This window comes from Balaenoptera ricei, chromosome 2 (assembly GCF_028023285.1).
Source record: "Balaenoptera ricei isolate mBalRic1 chromosome 2, mBalRic1.hap2, whole genome shotgun sequence".
NCBI lineage: Eukaryota > Metazoa > Chordata > Mammalia > Artiodactyla > Balaenopteridae > Balaenoptera > Balaenoptera ricei.
In genome coordinates this window covers 150,943,478-150,965,429 of record NC_082640.1, presented here as the reverse complement: position 1 = coordinate 150,965,429, position 21,952 = coordinate 150,943,478, and the positions used below count along the sequence as shown (strand labels likewise).

Below are 21,952 nucleotides of genomic sequence, written 5' to 3'. Positions count from 1 at the left end.
TCCACCTTAACCCATCTCTTGGCTGTGGACTTCTCACCTTGGGAGGAGGGGTGGGGCTCAGTATGACCAGTATGAAAGTGAAACGTTTCTCAGATGCTAAATAGGAACTGTAAAATTTTGTTCCAATAGAGAAAGAATCAGTAGTATGTACATATATATGGATAAATAGAGTAAATCAGCTGTAGAAGTAACATGAATCATCAATAAACCTGGAATGCTTTTTAACTTGATAAAGTTAAAAATGGGTTTGGTTATTCGTAAATTGTCATTTAGAACATTCATTTTCTATCCTATAATGTGTCCACTTTCCAAGACCAGTTTGTAGCATATACTGCATTGTCACCATCTAATTATTATTTGAATTGGTGTTTCTGTGAAAGAATGAATCAAGGATTCCAACATAGAATGAGAGCAACCCACCATCCCCCTGGAAGGGCTTATCCATGTACATCTATACATTTGTCTAAGAAATGAGGTCTCTCTCTAAGTTCTAAGCCACTAGGGACAATTTCCATGGCCTGGAGGTCAGCAACTGCATTAAGCACATTTTAAAGATTGAGAAGGGGGCATGAAGCTGGGTGAAGAGCAGCTGGGTGTAAGAGCCTCAGGTAATAGTATCCATAGGGGTCATTTGTTTGCTTCTGAGCTTTCTGAGAATTTTCGGGTTTTCCACTTTGGTTTTGATAGTCTAGCATCTTCATCTTTGCCGAAATGCTGTTTTTTTCTCAGCTCTTTCCCATAGGAGACAATACTGACGCAATTTCCTCTAGCTTTTGCTCTACGTGTATTCCAAGCCTAGTTTTCAAGATCCCACGTGGAGAGTAGTGGTGAAATTAATTACTCCTGAGAGCTGTGCAGCTTCTTTGTGCCAAAACAAAACCAAACTCTTAAGCTGTATTAGTTCCTCTTCAAGCCTGGTATTTTGGAAAATTTTCAGAAAGCTTAGGCATAGTCTGAAGCTGTGGGATTTTTTCCCCCCTTTCTCAGCTAATATAGTCATTGTCTAAACCAAAAAAAAAATTAGAATATCACCTAGCCTTGGTTTTGTTGAATATCTACAAGTATGAAAAGCTTGATCTCCTTTGGGTAGGCTTATTGTCTATAACTGTGGGTGAGATTGAAACGTGTACACATATCAGGAACAGGAATTGAGTGTAGGATGTGACTTTGGAAAGGATGTATCCATCTTTCCATTCATTACTCTATTAAATTCTCCTTTGTGCGGATTTGTCTTATAATTGTTCAAAGATTTGAACCATGTGTGTTCTCTGTGCCATAGTTTCCTCATCTGTGAAATGAGGATGATGAGAGATCCTGGCTGTAGGAAATTCTCAGAGATAGACCTTGTTGCCCCCATTTTTCCTTTAAGAAAACAAAGACTTAATAGGAGATTAAGTAACTAGCTGGGATGAGGCCAAGCAGGGTTCTAAGCAGAATGCATTGCACTTCAAGGCCATTTGTTTATATTTACTATATTTATATTATACTGCCTCCTCCGCTTATGGTGGCTTATGGAGGAAGCACCGGTGATCTCTGCTTCTGAAGCGCTCACATCCCTTAGGGACCTGCTTCAGTTGTTACCTATCCTCTTCAGCGTAGAGTAGCTTAGAGACAGCACACCTACTCAGAAGAATGATTCTAACGCTAGATGGGAAATGTTAAGCAATTGAAGAAACTCTTTCAGCTGGAGCTCTGACTTTCTGCAGGGGTTGGCCCTGCTCTCTCTGCAAGCCTCCCATCCGCCACCCCCACTATCCCATCCCCCCACTCCTCCTGGCCCCAGTCATGGGCTGGGCCAGATTGGCAGCCCCTCTGACTGGCAGCTGAGCTCTGTCTTTCTCAGTAGTGCAGAGGGATTATTAGGATATAACCAACAAAGGTCAGTGCCAGCTTTCTGTTCTTCCCTAGCATCTGTCTGGGGAGCTGTATAAGCCCAGGTGTCAGTCCTTTAGAAATTCTGAATGAAGTACATTTCTCTCCTGAAGGGGTTTGAGACTAGAAAATAGTGAGTACTCACTTTGAGTTCAAGATTTTCTCACTTGTCAGCATTTAGCAATGTCTTTAAAATATTGATTTTTCCCCCCTGTATGATTTGTGTTTTCTTAGCTTTTCAAAACTTGCTCTTCTGTTTTTATGGAATGGGGGAGCTGAGGAGGAGGGTGGGGTGTGCTCACGGCCTCTTGCTTTCCCCAGGCTTCGTGGAGCTCAGCCTGTACGACCAAGTGCGGCTCTTGGAGAGCTGCTGGTTGGAGGTGCTCATGGTGGGGCTGATGTGGCGCTCCATCGACCACCCCGGCAAGCTCATCTTTGCTCCAGACCTCGTTCTGGACAGGTGAGAAAAAAATACTTTGTGTTTCTTCTCCGACTGGTTTGAGTGAGGCGTTGAGTGAAGTGGGAACAAAGTCCTGGGTTCTGCAATTAAAACCTTACTCCTGAGAGGGCAGGTAAGAGGAGGATAATGTCGTGAGTTCCTTCACTGGGTCAAGAACCCAAGAAGGAGAGCATGGGCACAATGATTAAGTGTCCTGTGACTCATTCTTACCTATTCTTAGAATGAAAAGAGCATGGGCACAATGATTAAGTGTCCTGTGACTCATTCTTACCTATTCTTTCAGTGTGGCAGCATTCACTGGCCGGACCACAGCAGGGGCCTGTGTCCTGCAGGGTATGTGGCCGCTAAGTGTACACGTCAACTTAGATTTTTCTGCACTAAAAAACTCCATTTTCAGCTTATAATTTTAAGCTGTCCTGCTATTTTTTCCACTGGTAGGGACCCTGTACATCCAGCTATTTGGACAGGTGATGAAATTCTTACAAATCTACCAAGTTTATTTTAACATGCTTTAACTCACTCTAACTACATGTACTATATTAGCATTTTTGGCAATAGCCGTGGAAGGAATGGTTATTAAAACCAGATGAAAATTAACGGAAACTGGGGAATGATAGTGTTAATGCGATAACTTGGTTGCATTTAGTTTTCTTTTAAAGATGGTGCAGAAAAGGAACCAACTTTTAATTGACTTAGGTGAACTGTTCATGGAGGGAAAGCTGGAATGTACAACACTCAGGCTTTTTAGGAGAAAAGTGGAATGCTTTCTTGGGGTAAATTTGAACAGTTTGAAAATCTCCATGGAAATTGATTTCCACATTCCTTATACTGAAAAAAGTGCTAGTGTTGAATATTCAGTCCCATTTGACTCTGTGCACAAAGAAGGATGCCTAGTGTTATGAATGGAAAGGATCTGCCCCTTGGCATTGCCTCTTTAGATCATCAGAAGATCCCCATGCACACCTTACTCAGATGAAAAGTAATAGCCCAGGGAATTAGCACCCATTCTGTCCGTTGTCATGGATGACAGCATTGACAAAGAACACTGTTCTGAGTAACAGAGGTGTGTTGGTTGAGAACAGGGCCGTTGGGAAGAGCTGGAGCGTGGACTGTGGCTCCAGTAGGAGCAAGCCCAGAGGGAGGTTCTGGAAGCCCAGACCCTTCAGTAGCAATCACAATAGCTGACTTATTGGCTTCCAGGCACCATCTTAAGCACTGACGTGTGTTAAGTCATTTCATCTTCACAACAGCCCTTTAGGGGTGAGCACCATTATTATCCCTGTCCTTCCGATATGGAAACAGGAGGTAGGTAACTTACCTGCAGTTAGCAAGTGACGGAGCTGGGCACAGGGGCTGGCTGCGAAGTTCACACTCTTATTACCTACAACAGTACATGCCTCCCAGTGGGATAGAGAACTGGAAGAGGAAAGAGGAGGAGGCCGAAAGGCAAAGTAACTTTCTACTTTATTCTTTGATCTTAGAACAACTCTGTTTTACTCTCTGTGCACCTCAGAAACCTGCTCCTCCTGCTCTCATCTCAGGGTACCATGTTGCAAGGCGGGCTGCAAGGCCAAGCACCCAGCCAAGCCGTCAGTCTCACTCATTCATTCATTCACTCCTTATATTCCACTTGGCATTTAAATAAAGGCACACACACACACACAAATATACACATAAAATTCCCTAGAAGTTAGCGCTAGGAAGAAGTTCTATCCTTTGGTGAACCAATAAATTTGCAGACTTTGGGACTGGGTTATTTTATTTTTTGTCTTGATTTCTAAATTGATGCCACATTTAGTGTTTATTTTCAGTGACTGTTTCATTCCTGGTTTTTAGTACAACTAACTTACCTCTTTGTGCGGGTTCTTTAACTCCCGTGTGTATGTACATTACTGTAAATTGACACCAATCCCAGATAAATTTTAGGCTTACCTGTTGGTTAAGTAATAGAAAAAAAAAATAATTTTTCTTATATGTTATTTTAATAGACTCACATTACTTTATAAATATTTGGATGTCTTATTTTTTACAATGTAGAAAATGAGTATATTTGAGGATAAAAGAGGAGTTCTTGGGAATTGTAAATGCATTCACATTGAACAGGCATTTTTTTGGAGTGCCTACGAGTGGTTATTTTTTGTTGCAGTCCCTACTTGATTTGAGCACTCTGTAAAGTATAGAATTTCAAGTCCGAGACTCTTAGTGCATCTCTTATACACATAAATACATTTTAATGTAATGGGTATGTTTCTGGAGGAGTTGCTTATTCAAAAATGTTCAAAATGTGACTTATTCCAAAAGTCAGGGATCATGCACCATAAAAGTGTTCTATTGTGAATCTTTTTTGCAATGTGAATAAATAATTTTCACACTACCTGAAAATAATTGTCTTTTGGTAGATTGTCCTGTCAGAGTTCCTTTAAGTGGTGGTATGACCATGTAATCAGTGAATACAATTAAATTAGCCTATTTATTTGTGGAGACTGAGACTATAATTTGTTTCCCTTTATTCTTGTTGAGGCTTCTGCAGCGAGAAAACTTGAACCTACTGAGGATGAGAGGAAAATCCGGGTATCTCAGCTTATTTCTAACAAGGTAGTTCTTTTAGTAATCACTAGAATCCCAATTCATGTGAAGATCTACCACAGAATCTGAACTTCTACTTGCTCAAAAAATCATATATGCTAAGACATTATGTGTCCTTAGCATCAATAGGAAACTGTCAAATGTTATTAAAAAGTCAGAGGAAGTGGATGTTTATGGAGTTCTGTGGACTCACAAGGGTAAATGTACTGAGTTTGCATTCACCTCAGGTATTTGTATATTGAATTTTCTTCAAGAGACTGACAGAATTTTCACTTCTGAATTTGTATTTCCCTTTTGTACTCAGATCATTTCACCTGAGTTCAATATTTAAGTCCTTCCCATGTGCTAAGCTCTCCCAACCCTATTGCCACCCACACAAAGATAGACAAACTGTGGTCCATTAGCCACTTGTGTGCTGCCAGCGGATATATATATATGTCAGTACAAAACAGTGAACCCCAAAGGGAAGCCCACTCTTTCAACACGTTGTCCTTGGTATCAAACAGAATATTTTTCTTTTATAAAGGGAATGGTTATCAAATATAAGATAGTCCACATGGAACTACTCTTTTATTTTTATTTAGCACTGGTTTATGGGGAAATGGAGTGTAAAAGTAAATTTCCATGAGTAGTTTGGTTTGATTGATATATTGTTTCCATATTTTAACATCCAACTCATATACCCACTAGGTTCAATTCAGATCTTTTAAACCTGTCCTAATTTCTTACTCGTAATTCAGTGTCAATCATAGTTACTTACAGAATAAATGAAATAGGTCTCATTGACTGTAAAGTCCTTCCTCACTCTGTTCTGTATAACTCATTTTAAAGTAGAACTCTATTAGGGTGTCCTTTACAAGATATTGGACCTTATTGCCCCTATATTTCTCATTTATTTTCTAGAAGTGTATTTGTTTTCTACAGCCTGTAAAGTGAATAAAAATATTCTAACCTTGCCACCCCTTGAATGAGATGGTTGGCTCTCACACCTGCTGGAGAAAGCAATCAGACCTAGCTCTTTACAACTGGTTGAGAAATTCACTTTTTCCATGCGGTACATACGTTCTGATTACTTTGAACTGCAGCATTTATCAAGGCCTAAGATACTCTACAATATAAACTCTACCTCCATTTAAAAAAAAAAAATTTAGTTATTTATTTTGGCTGCACCAGGTCTTAGTTGCGGCATGTGGACTCTTAGTTGTGGCATGCGGGATCTAGTTCCCCTGACCAGGGATGGAATCCGGGCCCCCTGTCTTACCCACTGGACCACCAGGGAAGTCCCTCTACCTCCATTTTTGAAATATGAATTTACATTTTAAATGGTATGTATTTCGATGAGGAAATGGTGCTAACTTCAGTATTTAGAGACGTGTTTTTAGGCACAGGTGGCAGCTTCTGCAAAATAGGATTGATTTCAAATGAGTCCCCTTATCATACTACTTGGGGAGGTGTGTGTGTGTGTGCGTGTGTGTGCATGCACACGTGTGCCTGTGACCCCACCTCTGAGTCTCACAAAAGAGTAAAGAGCCAAACTATCAAATTGTCAATGCAGGACTTGTTGGATTATTTGTTTTTGCCCCCAGAGATATTTTAAACTAGCTTTTCTCAGTATCAGATGTCCTTAAACCCACCAATTACAGTTTCCAATAATTAATTGTCCTAGGCCGAGTGATTTGATGATTGGCTTGAGGGGCTTTCAAGTGAATGAGTGAATTAAGTATTTCTTGTGCCTCTGCTATGTGCAGGGCATGCATGTCCTTACTGGACACTAGCAGCAGGCTGCCTGGGAAAGCCCAGAGCAGGGGAGGTGTGCGGATGGCATATGGAGGGCTGGGGCTTTCCTATAGATTTTGGCACCCTTTGCCCAGGGCTCTGATTCTCCAAGGTGGCCTTTCCCTTAGGAGTGACTTCTAGGAGGTACTGACATTTTATCACTTAACCTGTGCGCTTTCAGAAAGTCTAAACTGGTTTCCAAAGTTACCACGCTAGTTTGCCAGTGTGCGCAGTTTGCATACTTGTAGCTTTGTGTAGTGAGCTTGCGGGGGTGTGAACGCTGTGGACTGCAGGATCCTGATAAGCGGCCATCCAAGCATAGCACCAAATAGGAAAGGCTTTAGCAGGATTGGTAGTACCCACTGGTGTCAGTTCATTTGAACTCTACAGAGGCCCTTTCTCCAACTACTACCATCACTGGAAATGTCCTGGCTTGGGGTTGGGAGAAGGAGGAGGGACCGGCCAGTTCTTTGAAGATCTCAGGTCCCCTTCAGGGGCTGCTACAGAGACTGAAAATGAAACTTGCAGAAACTCATGGCTACCATAGCTGCCCTTTGCTGTGTACTGCAGGCTTTTAGAAGCAAATGAATGTTTCGTGGCGAAATCATCTAACTGCTTGCTTGTCAAGGACTTCCAATAGCTCTGTGACTGATGATAATGGAAGTTGTTTTGGGAGCAGTGAGGTGGAATAATGTGTGTCTGGCTGGAGTGAATTGAAGCTGGTATCTTCTAGGTACAGTTCAAGTAATTTACTTCAAAAGTATGCTTAAACATTCATTTCCGTAAGGAGTGCTCAAAAGAATCTTGATTACATGGTCCAAAGTTTGTCTAAAACTTTTGCTTAAAAATAATCTTTGGCACATCAAAATTACCATGTCTCCATTTCTACCTTCCTTTCCTGATTCTAATCCATCTTCTGTAATTGTGATTTCTTTGTATGTCATATTAGCTTTTCTTCAAACTGCGTTTAAATGTCTCTTAGTTGCCCCACCAGTTTCTAGTTGACCACCAGGATGTGAGAGTTAAGCCCTAGATATAAAGTAATATTTCTTCTTGGGATATTTGCTTCTGTAATGTTCAGTCTTTCCTCATTAATACTTCAGAGTTTTTTGATGAGAACATGGACTGTATCATTTTAGTAATATGTGTCATATTGAGGGCTGGTTGGCTGACATAGTTTAGATCAAAAATAATGAACAGAAATGGTATTCCTTTAAGAAAACATTTGGTGAATAGGTAGGAGGAAAATGTACTTCCAGTGCACACTGTTGCCTAAAGAGTATATATTCAAATGTTTGCTTTATGGACTTCTAGGAGATGCCCTGTCTTCCTTATATAAAAATAATTCTAGTAATTTCACATTTCTGGGTGTGCTCTCATTACTATCTTGTTATAGTTAAAGGGTGTACAAGATGAAACTTGAGATTAAAAAGAAAATACTCCTTATTGCTTTCGATGGTTACCGGAAGCTGTATGTTCCTTACATTTCTAAATGGACTTTTGTAGGGACGAAGGGAAATGTGTAGAAGGAATTCTGGAAATCTTTGACATGCTCCTGGCAACGACTTCAAGGTTTCGCGAGTTAAAACTCCAACACAAAGAGTATCTCTGTGTCAAGGCCATGATCCTCCTCAACTCCAGTAAGTAACCACACAGCTGGGCCATGTTTTATGGGGGAGAGATGCCGTTTCTAGAGCTGGCATGGTGTTGAGGAGTACTGAATTTCTTTCTTTCTTTTTTTTTTTTCTGAATTTCTTATTTTATTTAAAAAGGGGAAAATGGCTTTCTTTCGGACTTTTCTGTTTCATTTTATAGGGATGTAAACTGTAGTTAACTTTTGGTAATTTGAATATAAATTATTCGTTGGGTGAATTACCGGTAGTAATTTAAAAAGTAGCTGAAACCACTCTACTGGAAAAGGAAAAAACGAACTTCAAAATGTTTACCTCTCATCCTTTTTTCTTTTTTTGACATTTTAATTTATTTCATTGTGATGTAATTGACATATAACACTGTATTAGTTTCGGGTGTACGACATAAATGATTTGAATTTTTTTATAAATTTATTTTTATTTATTTATTTATTTATTTTTGGCTGTGTTGGGTCTTCGTTGCTGCATGCGGGCCTTCTCTAGTTGCGGCGAGTGAGGGCTACTCTTTGTTGTGGTGCGCGGCTTCTCATTGTGGTGGCTTCCCTTGCTGCGGAGCACGGGCTCTTGGCACATGGGCACCAGTAGTTGTGGCTCACGGGCTCTAGAGCGGAGGCTCAGTCGTTGTGGTGCACGGGCTTAGTTGCTCCGCGGCATGTGGGATCTTCCCAGACCAGGGCTCAAACCCGTGTCCCCTGCATTGGCAGGCGGACTCTTAACCACTGCGCCACCAGGGAAGTCCCAGACGATTTGAATTTTGTGTATATTGAGAAATGATCACAATAAGTCAACACCCATCACCATACATAGTTAACAAAACTTTTTTCTTGTGATAAGAACTTTTAAGATCTGCTTTCTTAGCAACTTTCAAATATGCAATACAGCATTATTAACTATCGTCACCATGCTGTACATTATATCCCCGTGACTCATGGATTTTATAACTGGACTTCCAGCCCCTTTTCAGTGTTTATACGGACCTTTTACATGGTTAACATGCATTTATATTTACTATTTTGGGTTCTGCTTTTACAAGTTCATTTATTCATTCATTTCATTCATTCATTCACTAAAAATGTTGAGGATATATATATTCCTGCCCTCCCATGGCTCATAGGGAGAGAGAGAAAACAAATTCTTTAAAAAGAATGATCTCAGTGCTATCACAAATTGTGTACAGAGCACTGAGTACTCTGGGAAGACAGGAGGAGAGGTGCTGAAGTGGTTGCAGAAGGAAACGATGTTTGGGTGTTGAATGAGTTGATGGGCAGGTGGGAGGGGTAGGCAGGGAAGAATGAAAGGACGGGGGTAAGCCAGGAGCTGCAAGTCATGCAGTGGAAGAGCAGGGCGAGGTGGACAAGGTTGTAAAATGCAGTGTTGAAGATTACTGAGTGTAACTCTTGTTGAGAATTGTTGCCTGGGGCATTGAGCAGCCCTAGAAGAGGGTCAGGCAGGGAAGTATCATGGACAGATAGGCATTCTTGAAAGGTCACTCTGGCTTCCGTGCGGAGGGCTGACTGGAGAGGGGAGAGACTGAGGCAAGGGGCCTAACAGGAGTTATTAGGAACAATGAGAGCCAGAACTAACTTGGTGTGGAGGGGCCTGGGAGGAAGGGACCTGACTTGAGGGAAATATATGGGTTAGAGGTGGGAAATGAGGAAAGCATCTAAGATGTGTGTATGTTGTAGCTTTGTTGTTTTTTTCTTATTATATAAATAATACCTGGTTATTGTAAACATTCAAACAAAAGAAAAACATACAAGGAAGAAAATAAAAATCACTAGGAATCCCCCCTCTCCGCCCTAGATAACCACCGTATCTTTGGTGACTGTTCTTTAACAGCTCTTGATAGAGAGATAGAGATAGATATGTACACATATGCTCATATATAAAATTTTACATAAAGAGCATAGCATCTTGTATTAAAAGTTATGAAAACTTTGAAGGAGGCTTGCTTTGATCCCATTTTTTCTTGATCCTTCCAGCCAGACACCAAGTAGCTAATCTTAACAACCAGAGGGTAGCCTTCATACCTTCTTCCATCCTCTAATAATCATTTAAAATAATACCTCACCTCTGGTATATACACAGATAGACCTTTTTTCCCCCATTTAAAAAACTTGGGACACTACATACAAATACTTCTTTGCATCTTGCTTTTTTCCTTTTCAGAATGCTGTGAAATCCCTTCAGGACAGTGAGGAGAGATCTAACTCAGTCTTTGAAGCAAGGGCATTGTCTACATCGTTCAGCCTTTTCTCTATTGATGGGCCTTTGTTTAATATACATTTTCTATTTTTTTTTACCATTATAAACATTGCTACAATGAATAGAGACGTATTATTTTGCACACATTTCTAAGTTTCTGTGTAGTTTTCATCCTGTTCAGTTTGCTGTCTACCTGGTGGTATTCAATCCAGCTGCTGTACCAGGTATTGATTGCTTTGCTTAGCTGTTTACTCTTGTTGGGCCTTTAGGTTATTATTTTTTTCTTTTTCTTTCTTTCTCAAATAATATGTATGTTCAGGTTTTAATTCTCAAGTGATGACTTACAGACTTAATTTGGGCAATGTATGGGGCTTTATTACCTAGATTTTATCCAATTTTAGAGCTTAGTGTTTGAAACAGCAGAAATCTGTGAGATGGTATTATGCTACTTTATTTTAAATCAGACCAAGCAGCAGTTCCTGAAGCCAAAACTCAATGCAGAACCTGTGGCCACGTGGGTTGCAGGCTGTCTCCTGATGTGGGAGCAGCTGACCTCTCCCCCTCCAGCCTATATTCATTTCCTCTCTAGTAGGTACTCTTGGACATTGGCACTAGTTTTGATGAAAGGGAAACACATAGAGCAGTGCTTCTCAAACTATCTATGGTGAAGCACCAGGTTTCTTTTTCTTTTATAATTTCCAAATTGTTATAGATAGTTACTTTATTTTTATTAGAGTATAGTTGATTTACAGTGTTGTGTTAGTTTCTGCTGTACAGCAAAGTGAATCAGTTATACATATACATATATCCACTTTTTAATTTTTTTAACATTTAAATATTTAAATATTTATTTATTTATTTTTCTGCACCGGGTCTTAGTTGTGGCCCCAGGGGAATCTTCATTGCTGCATGTGGGATCTTTGTTGCAGCATGCGGGATCTAGTTCCCTGACCAGGGATTGAACCTGGGCCCCCTGCATTGGGAGCACGGAGTCTTAATCACTGGACCACCAGGGAAGTCCCTATTGACTCTTTTTTAGATTCTTTTCCCATATAGGTCATTACAGAGTATTGAGTAGAGTTCCCTGTGCTATAGAGTAGGTCCTTATTAGTTATCTGTTTTATATATAGTAGTGTGTATATGTCAATCCCAATCTCCTAATTTATCCCTCCTCCCCTCCTCCCTGGTAACCATAAGTTTGTTTTCTACATCTGTGACTCTATTTCCGTTTTGTAAATAAGTTCATTTGTATCATTTTTTTAGATTCCTCATGTAAGCGATATCATATGATATTTGTCTTTCTCCATCTGACTTACTTCACTTAGTATGATAATCTCTGGGTCCGTCCATGTTGCTGCAAATGGCATTATTTCACTCTTTTTTATGGCTGAGTAATATTCCATTGTATATATATATACCACATCTTTATCCATTCATCTGTAGATGGACATTTAGGTTGCTTCCATGTCTTGGCTTTTGTAAATAGAGCTGCTATGAACATTGGGGTGCATGTATCTTTTCAAATTATGGTTTTCTCCGGATATATGCCCAGGAGTGGGACTGCTGGATCATATGGTAATTCTATTTTTAGTTTTTTAAGGAACCTCCATACTGTTCTCCATAATGTTGTACCAATTTACATTCCCACCAACAGTGTAGGAGGGTTTCCTTTTCTCCACACCCTCTCCAACATTTATTGTTTGTAGACTTTTCGATGATGGCCATTCTGACTGGTGTGAGGTGATACCTCATTGTAGTTTTGATTTGCATTTCTCTAATAATTAGTGATGTTGAGCATCTTTTCATGTGCTCTTTGGGCCATCTGTGTGTCTTCTTTGGAGAAATATCTATTTAGATCTTCGGCCCATTTTTGGATTGGGTTGTTGGTGTTTTTGACATAGAGCTGCATGAGCTGTTTGTATATTTTAGAGATTAATCCCTAGTCAGTTGCTTGCAAATATTTTCTCCCACTCTGAGGGTTGTCTTTTTGTTTTGGTTATGGTTTCCTTTGCTGTGTGGAAGCTTTTAAGTTTAATTAGGTCCATATGTTTATTTTTGTTTTCATTTTCATTACTCTAGGAGGTGGATCAAAAAAGATATTGCTGTGATTTATGTCAGAGTGTTCTGCTTATGTTTTCCTCTAAGAGTTTCATAGTGTTGGCCTTACGTTTAGGTCTTTGATCCATTTCGAGTTTATTTTTGTGTATGGTGTTAGGGAGTGTTCTAATTTCATTTTTTTACATGTAGCTGTCCAGTTTTCCCAGCACCACTTATTGAGGAGGCTGTCTTTTCTCCATTGTATATTCTTGCCTCCTTTGTCATAGATTAGTTGACCACAGGTGCGTGAATTTATTTCTGGGCTTTCTGTCCTGTTCCATAGATCTATATTTCTGTCTTTGTACCAGTACCATACTGTTTTGATTACTGTAGCTTTGTAGTATAGTCTGAAGTCAGGGAGTCTGATTTCCTCCAGCTCCAATTTTCTTTCTCAGGATTGCTTTGTCTATTTGGGGTCTTTTGTGTTTCCGTTTAAATTTTAGAACTTTTTTTCTAGTTCTGTGAAAAATGCCATTGGTAATTTGATAGGGATTGCATTGAATCTATAGATTGCCTTGGGTAGTATAGTCATTTTGACAATATTGATTCTTCAAATACAAGAACATGGTATATCCTTCCATATAGATAGTTACTTTTGTAAAATAAAAATAAAGTACTAGAAAAAGAAAAGTACAAAATACAAGCCCTAGTATTTTGTTGTTACATTCAACTGATTTAAAATTACTCTATCAATTACCGTAAAAGTTTCCAAATGTTTACCCTCAATTTCTTCTTCTCTCTTTGTGAACTGGTAACAGACGATACTTTGAGTAACCCTGGTATAGAGCATGGAGAGCTGTCTGGGAGATAGCTGGATCAGGAGGTGGGGGTGGGGGGAGGAAGTTAGGTCTTGAAGGAGAGTGGAAGGGGAATGAAGAAGGAATTTGAAGGTCATGTGAGACTCAGAAACCCTGAAGACAACCTTTGGGTACTTCCTGGTTGGATCTCAATCTGGCCTTACTTGCCTGACAAGACATTTCCCCCACACCCAGTACACTCCCTACCCCAGTTCTAGAAAGCAGACATTTGTGAGTGGAAATGGTAAGTTGTTGGACAAATGAAAATTGTAGGGAAAGCCAAGAAGACTCCTAAATGCTTTAGAGCTTCTGGCACCTTCTTGACATTGATTGTTACCATTCACCTTCTATAAAATAACATGAGGGCTCAGCTTACATCAGTGATTAAGTTGATGTGCATATAGGAAATGTCCAGGTGGGACATTTGAAACTGATTGTGGAAGAAAATCAACTTTTTCTGACCTTCTCTTTGAATCTACCTACAGACGTTACCTCAGATTTTTGCTGTCATTTGTCTTTGTTAAAGGAAAGATTTCCCTGGAAAGTTCATTCCCACCTTGGTACAGGAGGATCATCAAATGCCAGATTATGGGGCTTCTCTTACTTGCAGAAATAATTTAGAACTCTTTTCTGTGCAGCAAAGTGCTCCTTGGAAAGCAGTTTGCTTCTTGTTACACCACTTTGCAGTGTAAAGCCTTATGTTCGGCAAGGCTCCTCACAGTCATTTTAGCCTCTGGACATCATATTGTGTTGTTGGGAAACTAGAAATATCAGTGCAAGTGGGAAAGCCTAAGGCTACGGCATTCCTCCTGCAGTATCTGACAGAACTGCCATATAGAGAGAATTACAGAGGGTGAGGTAGGCATGTGATGTAATTACCACTTGGGACAGTAAGTGAGTAGGATTTGTTTACAGTAAATCCAAATTTAAGAAATCTTTTCTTAAGAATTTTTTTTGGCTTGGTAGTCATAACGGCATTCAAAATGAATTTATTCTGTTCAGCATTGCTGTTAGGAAAGTGGGGTTCTGTTTCTGTTGGAAAATTTCCACTGTCAGGAGAGGTGAGTCTTTCCCATGCTAGATTTTAAGCATCTCAAGTTACAGGCTTTTTTCTTTTTGATTATTTATAGCATTAACTTGAAAACAAACACAGGGACAGAATCCACTTAGCCACCTTGAATTTAAACCACCCTACAGAATATGTAAAACAGACATTGGACATTGGACAATGACTCCCAAGAGAATAGACACAAGGTGATCCCTTTGACCAGTTTACTGCCCGGAGCCAGTTTCCAGGTTGCAACACAGGGAGAAGTAACCCAGGTAGACACCAGTGGTCTCCCTGAATTGAGGGAGCAGAGTTATGAATTTGGGGAGGCTAGGATTTTCAGGGGAGAGAACTGGAGAGGAGTGAGCCGGACAGAGAGAGTTTAGAGACCTGCAGAGGCTCCCCTTCAGGTCTTCAGCTGAGCATTAATTTCATGCTTATGATACTAACCGAGGACAGGGAAAGAACCACCAGAAAGGAGCAGGCAGAACAACACTTGGAAGTTCACACAGGGCCAGGAATAGTTCATGTCACCAGACACAGGGAAAAAGCCTTTTACTCTACTGGATGTTGGTTGTAGTACTCAGAAAGGTATTGCCTCAGTAGTGAGGTAACATAAGCCCTAGACTAAAGGCTGCCCTGGTCCTACCGAATGAAACTTAAAAAGCAAGTCTGAAGGATCAAACTATTGCCAAGTAACTTAACTGCATCTTAACTGCATAAAGCTCAGGACTATTTAAAGGAATGGAAGAATATCCAGCACTTAACAGGGTAAACCAATCATATGTTAGCAAGCATGGAAAGAAGCAGAAAATATGACCTATTATGAGGAAAATGACAATAATTGGAAAAGACACCAGGTGATGCATATGATAGAATTAGTAGACAAGGACATTAAAACAATTACTGTAACTATATTCCGTATGTCCAAGGAGTAGAGGAAAGCATGAACAGGTTAAGGAAGACATGGAAAATATGAAACACACAGAAATTAAATTTCTAAATGTGAAAACTATGTTGATGGATTTGCATCTGATTAGGCATAGCAGAAGAAAAAATAGTGCCTGTTAAGCAAGAGCAATAGAAACTATCAAAAAATAATAGAAAGAAAAAAGGGTTTAAAAAATGAACAGAGTATTAAGCTGGAGTGGCTACATTAATATCAGAAAAAGTAAATTTTAGAGCAAAGAATATTTCTAGGAATAAAGAAGGTAATTTCATAATGATAAATGAGTCAATTTGTCAAGAAGACATAACAATCCTAAACATTTATGCACCAAATAAGAGAACCTCAAACCTTATGAAGTAAAATCTGATAAAACTGCAGGGAGAAATGGACAGATCCCTTATTATAGTGGGATATTTTAATACCCCTCTCTCAATAATTGATAGAATAAGTAGACAGAAAATCAGTAAATATAGAGAAGACTTGAATAACACTGCCAGCCAACTTTACCTAATTGGCATTTTAAAAACCCTCAACCCCCAAACAGCAGAAGACACATTTTTTTCAAGTATTCATCGAATATTTACCAGGATAGACCATATTCTGGACCATGAAACAAGTCTGAATACATTTAAAATAATTTAATTCATACAAAGTATTTTCTTTGACACAATGGAACTAAATTAGAAACCAATATTAGAAAGATCTTGGAGAATTTCCAAATGTTTGGAAACCAAATAACATATATCTAAATAATCCATGGATCACAGAAAAATAATCAAAATTAAAATTAGAAAGCATTTTGAACTAATTGAAAATGAAAATAGAACACAGCAAAATGTTGGGGTTGCAGCTGAAGCAGTAGCTTGAGGGAGGGCTTCCCTGGTGGCGCAGTGGTTGGGAATCCGCCTGCCAGTGCAGGGGACTCAGGTTCAAGCCCTGGGCCGGGAGGATCCCACATGCCTCGGAGCAGCTAAGCCCATGCGCCACAACTACTGAGCCTGCGTTCTAGAGCTGGCGAGCCGCAACTACTGTAGCCCGTGTGCCTAGAGCCCGTGCTCCGCTACAAGAGAGGCCACTGCAATGAGAAGCCCGCGCACTGCAACAAAGAGTGGCCCCAGCTCGCCGCAACTAGAGGAAGCTTGTGCACAGCAACGAAGACCCAACACAGCCAAAGATAAATAAATAGATTAATTAAAAAAAATAGTTTGAGGGAAATTTATAGCATTCAAGGCCCATATTCCAATAAAAGGAATATCTCATGATTTTTCTTGAGGTAGGCTTGTATTGCTACAAACTTCCCTCTTAGAACTGCTTTTGCTGCATCCCATAGATTTCAGATCGTGTGTTTCCATTTTCATTTGTCTCCAGGTATATGTTTATTTCCTCTTTGATTTCTTCAGTGACCCATTGATTTTTTTTGTAGTATGCTATGTGTTTGTGTTTTTTGCAGTTTTTTTCTTCTAGTTGATTTCTAGTCTCATGCTGTTGTAGTCAGAAAAGATGCTTGATGTGATTTTTAACCTTCTTAAATTTATTAAGAGTTGTTTTGTAGCTTAGCATGTGATCTATCCTGGAGAATGTTCCATGTGCACTTGAAAAGAATGTGTATTCTGGTGTACATGTACACCAATGTTCACTGCAGCATTATTTACAATAGCCAAGATATGGAAGCAACCTAAGTGTCCGTCAATAGATGAGTGGATAAAGAAGATGTGGTGTGTGTATGTGTGTGTGTGTGTGTGTATGCACACATACAATGGAATATTACTCAGCTATTAAAAAAAGTGAAATCCTGCCATTTACAACAACATGGAAGGATCTAAAGAGTATTATGTGAAGTGAAGTAAGTTAGAGAAAGGCAAATACTGTATGATCTCACTTATTTGTGGAATTTAAAGAACAAAACAGACAAAACAAAAATAGACTAATGAATACAGAGAACAAACAGGTGGTTGCTGGAGGGGAGAAAGAGTGCATGAAGTAACTGAAGGGAATTAAGAGATACAAACTCCAGTTATAAAATAAGCCATGGAGATGTAATATATAACATTAGGAATATGGTCAAAAATATTGTAATACCTTTGTGTGGAGACAGATGGTTACTCGACTTATTGAGGTGATCATTTCATAATGTATGCAAATGTCAAATCACTGTGTAGTACACCCGAAACTGCCTTAGAATTGTATGTCAACTATATTTCAATTAAAAAAGCCAGGTCTGAAATTAAGGACCTCAGCTTTCAACCTTAAAGAAACAGGAAAAGAAGAGAAAATGAAACCCCAAATAAGCAGAAGAAAAGAAATAATAAAGGATAGAGTGGAAAACAATGGAACAGAAAAAGAGAAAACAGTAGATGAAAAGCAAGAAAGTCAAAAGCTGATTATTTGCGATCAATGAAATTGATGAGCCTCTGGCCAGACTGATCAGAATAAAGGAAAGAAGATACAAATTACCAGTATCAGTAGTGGGACAGGTGGCGTTATTTTTCTGCAGATATTAAAAAGAATAATGTAATATTATAAACAACTTTATGCCAATTCGCTTGAATATTAGATGAAATGGACAAATTCTTTGAAAGATACAAATTACTGAAATTCAATCAAAAAGAAACTTAAAAATTCTGAACAGCTATATATCTATCAAAGACATTGAATTTATAGTTAAAAACTTTCCCACAAAGAAAACTTCAGGCCCAGATGGCTTTTCTGCAAGAATTCTACCAAACATTTAAGGAATAAGTAATACCAAGCTTATACATATTCTTGCAGAAAACTGAGGAGCTGGCAATACTTTCCAACTCATTACTCTGATAGGAAACCCAGACCAACATATTGGAAGAAAAGAAGACAGCAGACCAGTATCTCTCATGTATACAGATGCAAAAATTCTCAAATTTGTTTTTTAGAAATAGAATCCGATAATATATTGTGAACAAGTGTGATTTTCCCAGGAATACAAGGTTCTTTAACTTTTGAAAATCAATCAACAGGGACTTCCCTGGTGGGCCAGTGGTAAAGAATCCGCCTTCCAATGCAGTGGACGCGGGTTCGATCCCTGGTCGGCGAACTAAGATCCCACATGCCACAGGGCAACTAAGCCCGAGCGCTACTACTACTGGGTTTGCACACCTCAACTAGCCTGTGTGCCACAAACTACAGAGCCCCTGTCCTCTGGAGCCCGTGCGCCACAACTAGAGAGAAGCCTGCGTGCCGCAATGAAAGATCCCACATGCTGCAACTAAGACCCGATGCAGTCAATAAATAAATAAATAAGAAAAATAAAACCATGTCATAGTCATTAAAAAAAAGAAAATCAACATAATTTACCATATTAACAGAATAATAATGAAAAACCATTTGATTATTCCAATATGTGCAGAAAAAGCATTTGACAAAGTCTAATGCCCATTCCTTCTAAAAACTCTCAGCAAACTAGTAACGGAAGGAAACTTCCTTAACCTAATCAGGGGCATTAATGAATAATCTACAGCTAATGTTATACTTGCTTGTTATCAGGAATAAGGCAAGTATGTCCACTCTCATGAATTTTATTCAATGTTTTACTGGAAGTTTTAGTGTCATAAGTCAAGAAAAGAGAATAAAAGACATCCATCCAGATTATAAAGGTAGAAGTAAAACTCTTTATTTGCAAAATGTGATAATCTGTGTGGAAAACTCAAAGAGTCTACAAAAAAGTGAGTTTACCCAGATTGTGGGATATAAGGGAAATATATAAAAAATTTTATTTCTATATGGTAGGAATGAACAATTGGTAATTGAAATAAAAAATCAATACTATTTACAATAGCATCAAAAATTGTGAAACCTTGGGTTAAATTTGACAAAACATGTGAGACCACACACTGAAAACTGCAAAACATTGCTGACAGAAATAAGAAATCCTAAATAAATGGAGAGAGATGTTAATGGGTTAGAAGATTTAGTATGTTAAGATGTCAGTCTTCCCCACAGATAGTCTGTAAATTCAACTTGATCCTAATAAAAATCTTAGCAGTAATGAACTAGATACAATGCTTTTGGTCCAGAATAGGGATATACACTCTTACAGTTAATGAGGGGTCTGATCCTTACCAGGCTTAGAAGAGCATGTTCCTCTCTGCTGGGGAGAGATGGGGTGAGGGCAGCACCATCCGAACTTCCCTCTCAGCAAATCCTCTTCCGCAGTGCATAGGTAAGATGTGAGGGTGCCTGGTATTACTGTATTATATATACTCAGTCTTTGATATGGCTCCTGAAACTCAGAGACAACAGAAAATGTTGCATTTAACACAACCTATTACAATATTTGTTAAAGTGTTTTAGAAACTCCAGGGCGTTATGTGAGTGTTATACTTAATGTAACAGCGTATCCAAATTAAGAGTCCTGGGACCAGCCATCTTGTCACCCAGAAACCTGGAGACTAGGGAAGTCCTCCCTTGGATAGCGTTAGAGGCTACTGAATCTAGGAAACAGAGTGGAATCAATCTGCAAATAATTAGTCTTTTAAAATATTTAAAATTAGGAATAAGATCTATTTATCTAAACAATTTTAGGGCTTTGCAAACTTTTGTGACTTTTCATTACAAAGTTTTCATGTGGATGAAACTTTTCATTAAATGAAAGAAATAGTTAGAACCAGGTAATCCTATTTTACATGAAGAAAATTATTAAGAGATATCAACTCAAGCCCTGGTTCACTCTGAGTTTATGGGGAGGGTTCCCATGATGTGGGTGGGCAGAGAAGGTCAGGATACAAAAGGACACACAGAAGGATGCCGAAGAGGCCAGATGGGTGCTTTTCTACTGATGGAGAACATGAGGGCAAAGCATTGTAGGCATCAGCCTCCTGGGTCCATATCACCAACACCTTTCTAACATCAGTCTGTTCTTATGGTGCTGGGTTAGGAGGTGGTGATAAAGGGGATGGTCATAGCTAGAGGTTCTTCCCTCAAAGCAAACAGGCAAACAAAACCCCACATACACCTCCCAAAAGCCAGAATATTTTTCCTTTGGTTAGTATTCTGGAATTTTTATTAAACACTTTATCTCTTCTGACTTATTTGCTTTCAGTTGAGGCGAGCTTATATCTTCATCCTTTGAACCCTTAGGACATGGCAGATGTTGGGGGGTTGCCCATCTCTCCCCATGTGCTGCTCAGAATGTCATCAGGTGGGCTGGTGAAAGGAGCACACAGCTGTTCCCAGGCGATAAAGAGGAAAGGAAATTGTGTCCTTGATTTTATTTTACTTTCTTTGGTATGTGTGTGGTGGTGTGCCAAGATCTTGACTTTTATACTGTATTTCTTTAGTTTTAGGAAAAGTCATTTAATTTGGTTCTAAAGTGAAATCTGATGTTCTTAACTCTTGGGGGCTGGAAGGAGTTAATCCTTACCGTTTCCTGTGTGTCTGGGCAGTGAGCATTCTGGGGGCTATGCGTCTTGTCTCTTGCCCCTCCTGGGGCCTGCCACTTAGCGATTACCCTGTACCTATGTGTCTGATGAGCAAGAGGGTACGTGAATGCCCAAAGTGCAGGCACAGCACTGCTGACTGAAAAGAGAGGCAGGCAGCAAAATGGGTATTCTACAGCCCAGTTCCTTCCCAGGATGATTTTGTATAGGTTAATCTTTTTGTACGTAAAATCTTTCCCCATATGTAAAATTGATACGGCACATGCCTTTACAGAACCGCAGTGACCCCTATCCCCAAACCCCTCATCAGTGATGGACCCTGAGCCCTGTATGGAGCTGTGCTGACCCCACAGCCTGTAGAACATCCAGGTCTCACCCTTGGCAGTGACTGCTCGTTTATGAAGAAGGTGACCCAATAGCCAACACAGGTTATCTGAGGGGAGCCTTGGTCAGACATAAGGAGGTACTGAGGAGCTTTTATGTTACTGCAATTTTGGTTCTGAAGATTCACTTTATTACTTTTAAAAATTACAGCTTTATTGTGATATTCATATGCCATTCAATTCACCCATTTAAAGTGTACAATTCAGTGGTTTTTAGTATATCCGTAGACTTGTGCAGCCATCATCAAAACCAACTTTAGAACATTTTTCGTCACCCTAAAAGAAATCCTGTACTCCCCAATCTAGCTGTCACTCTTCAATCTCTGTCCCACCTATAGTCCTGGACAACCACTAATCTACTTTCTGTCTGTATAGATTTGCCCATTTTGGACAGTTCATATAAATGGAATCATAAAAATGTAGACCTTTGTGGCTGGCTTCTTTCACTTAGCATGATATTTCATCCAAGTTGTAGCATGTGTCAGTACTTCACTCCTTTTTTTTGGCATTCTGCTTTTTATTTTTATTTTTTTATTTTTATTGGGGTATAGTTGTTTTACAGTGTTGTGTTAGTTTCTACTGTACAGCGAAGTGGAGTTCCCTGTGCTATGTAGCAGGTTCTCATTAGTTATCTATTTTATACATATTAGTGTATATATGTCAATCCCAATCTCCCAGTTCATCCCACACACCCCCACCCCTTTCCCTCCTTGGTGTCC

The 21,952-nt window shown here is 39.4% G+C and overlaps 1 protein-coding gene across 11 annotated transcripts in view; it reads left to right on the top strand.

Moving 5' to 3' along the window:
* Window positions 1-21,952, top strand: part of ESR2 (estrogen receptor 2) — a 112,886-nt gene that overhangs the window by 75,874 nt on the left and 15,060 nt on the right. For 10 of the 11 annotated variants that reach the window (XR_009500934.1, XR_009500935.1, XM_059914397.1 and 7 more), the window contains exons 11-13: window positions 2,194-2,332; window positions 4,853-4,927; window positions 8,201-8,334. Coding sequence is in view for 9 of the 11 variants with exons in the window: in XM_059914397.1 (XP_059770380.1) it covers window positions 2,194-2,332; window positions 4,853-4,927; window positions 8,201-8,334 (348 nt within the window). In the remaining 2 variants the exon portion in view is untranslated. The remainder of the gene's footprint in view (window positions 1-2,193; window positions 2,333-4,852; window positions 4,928-8,200; window positions 8,335-21,952) is intronic. The other variant, XM_059914399.1, reaches the window with a different exon arrangement.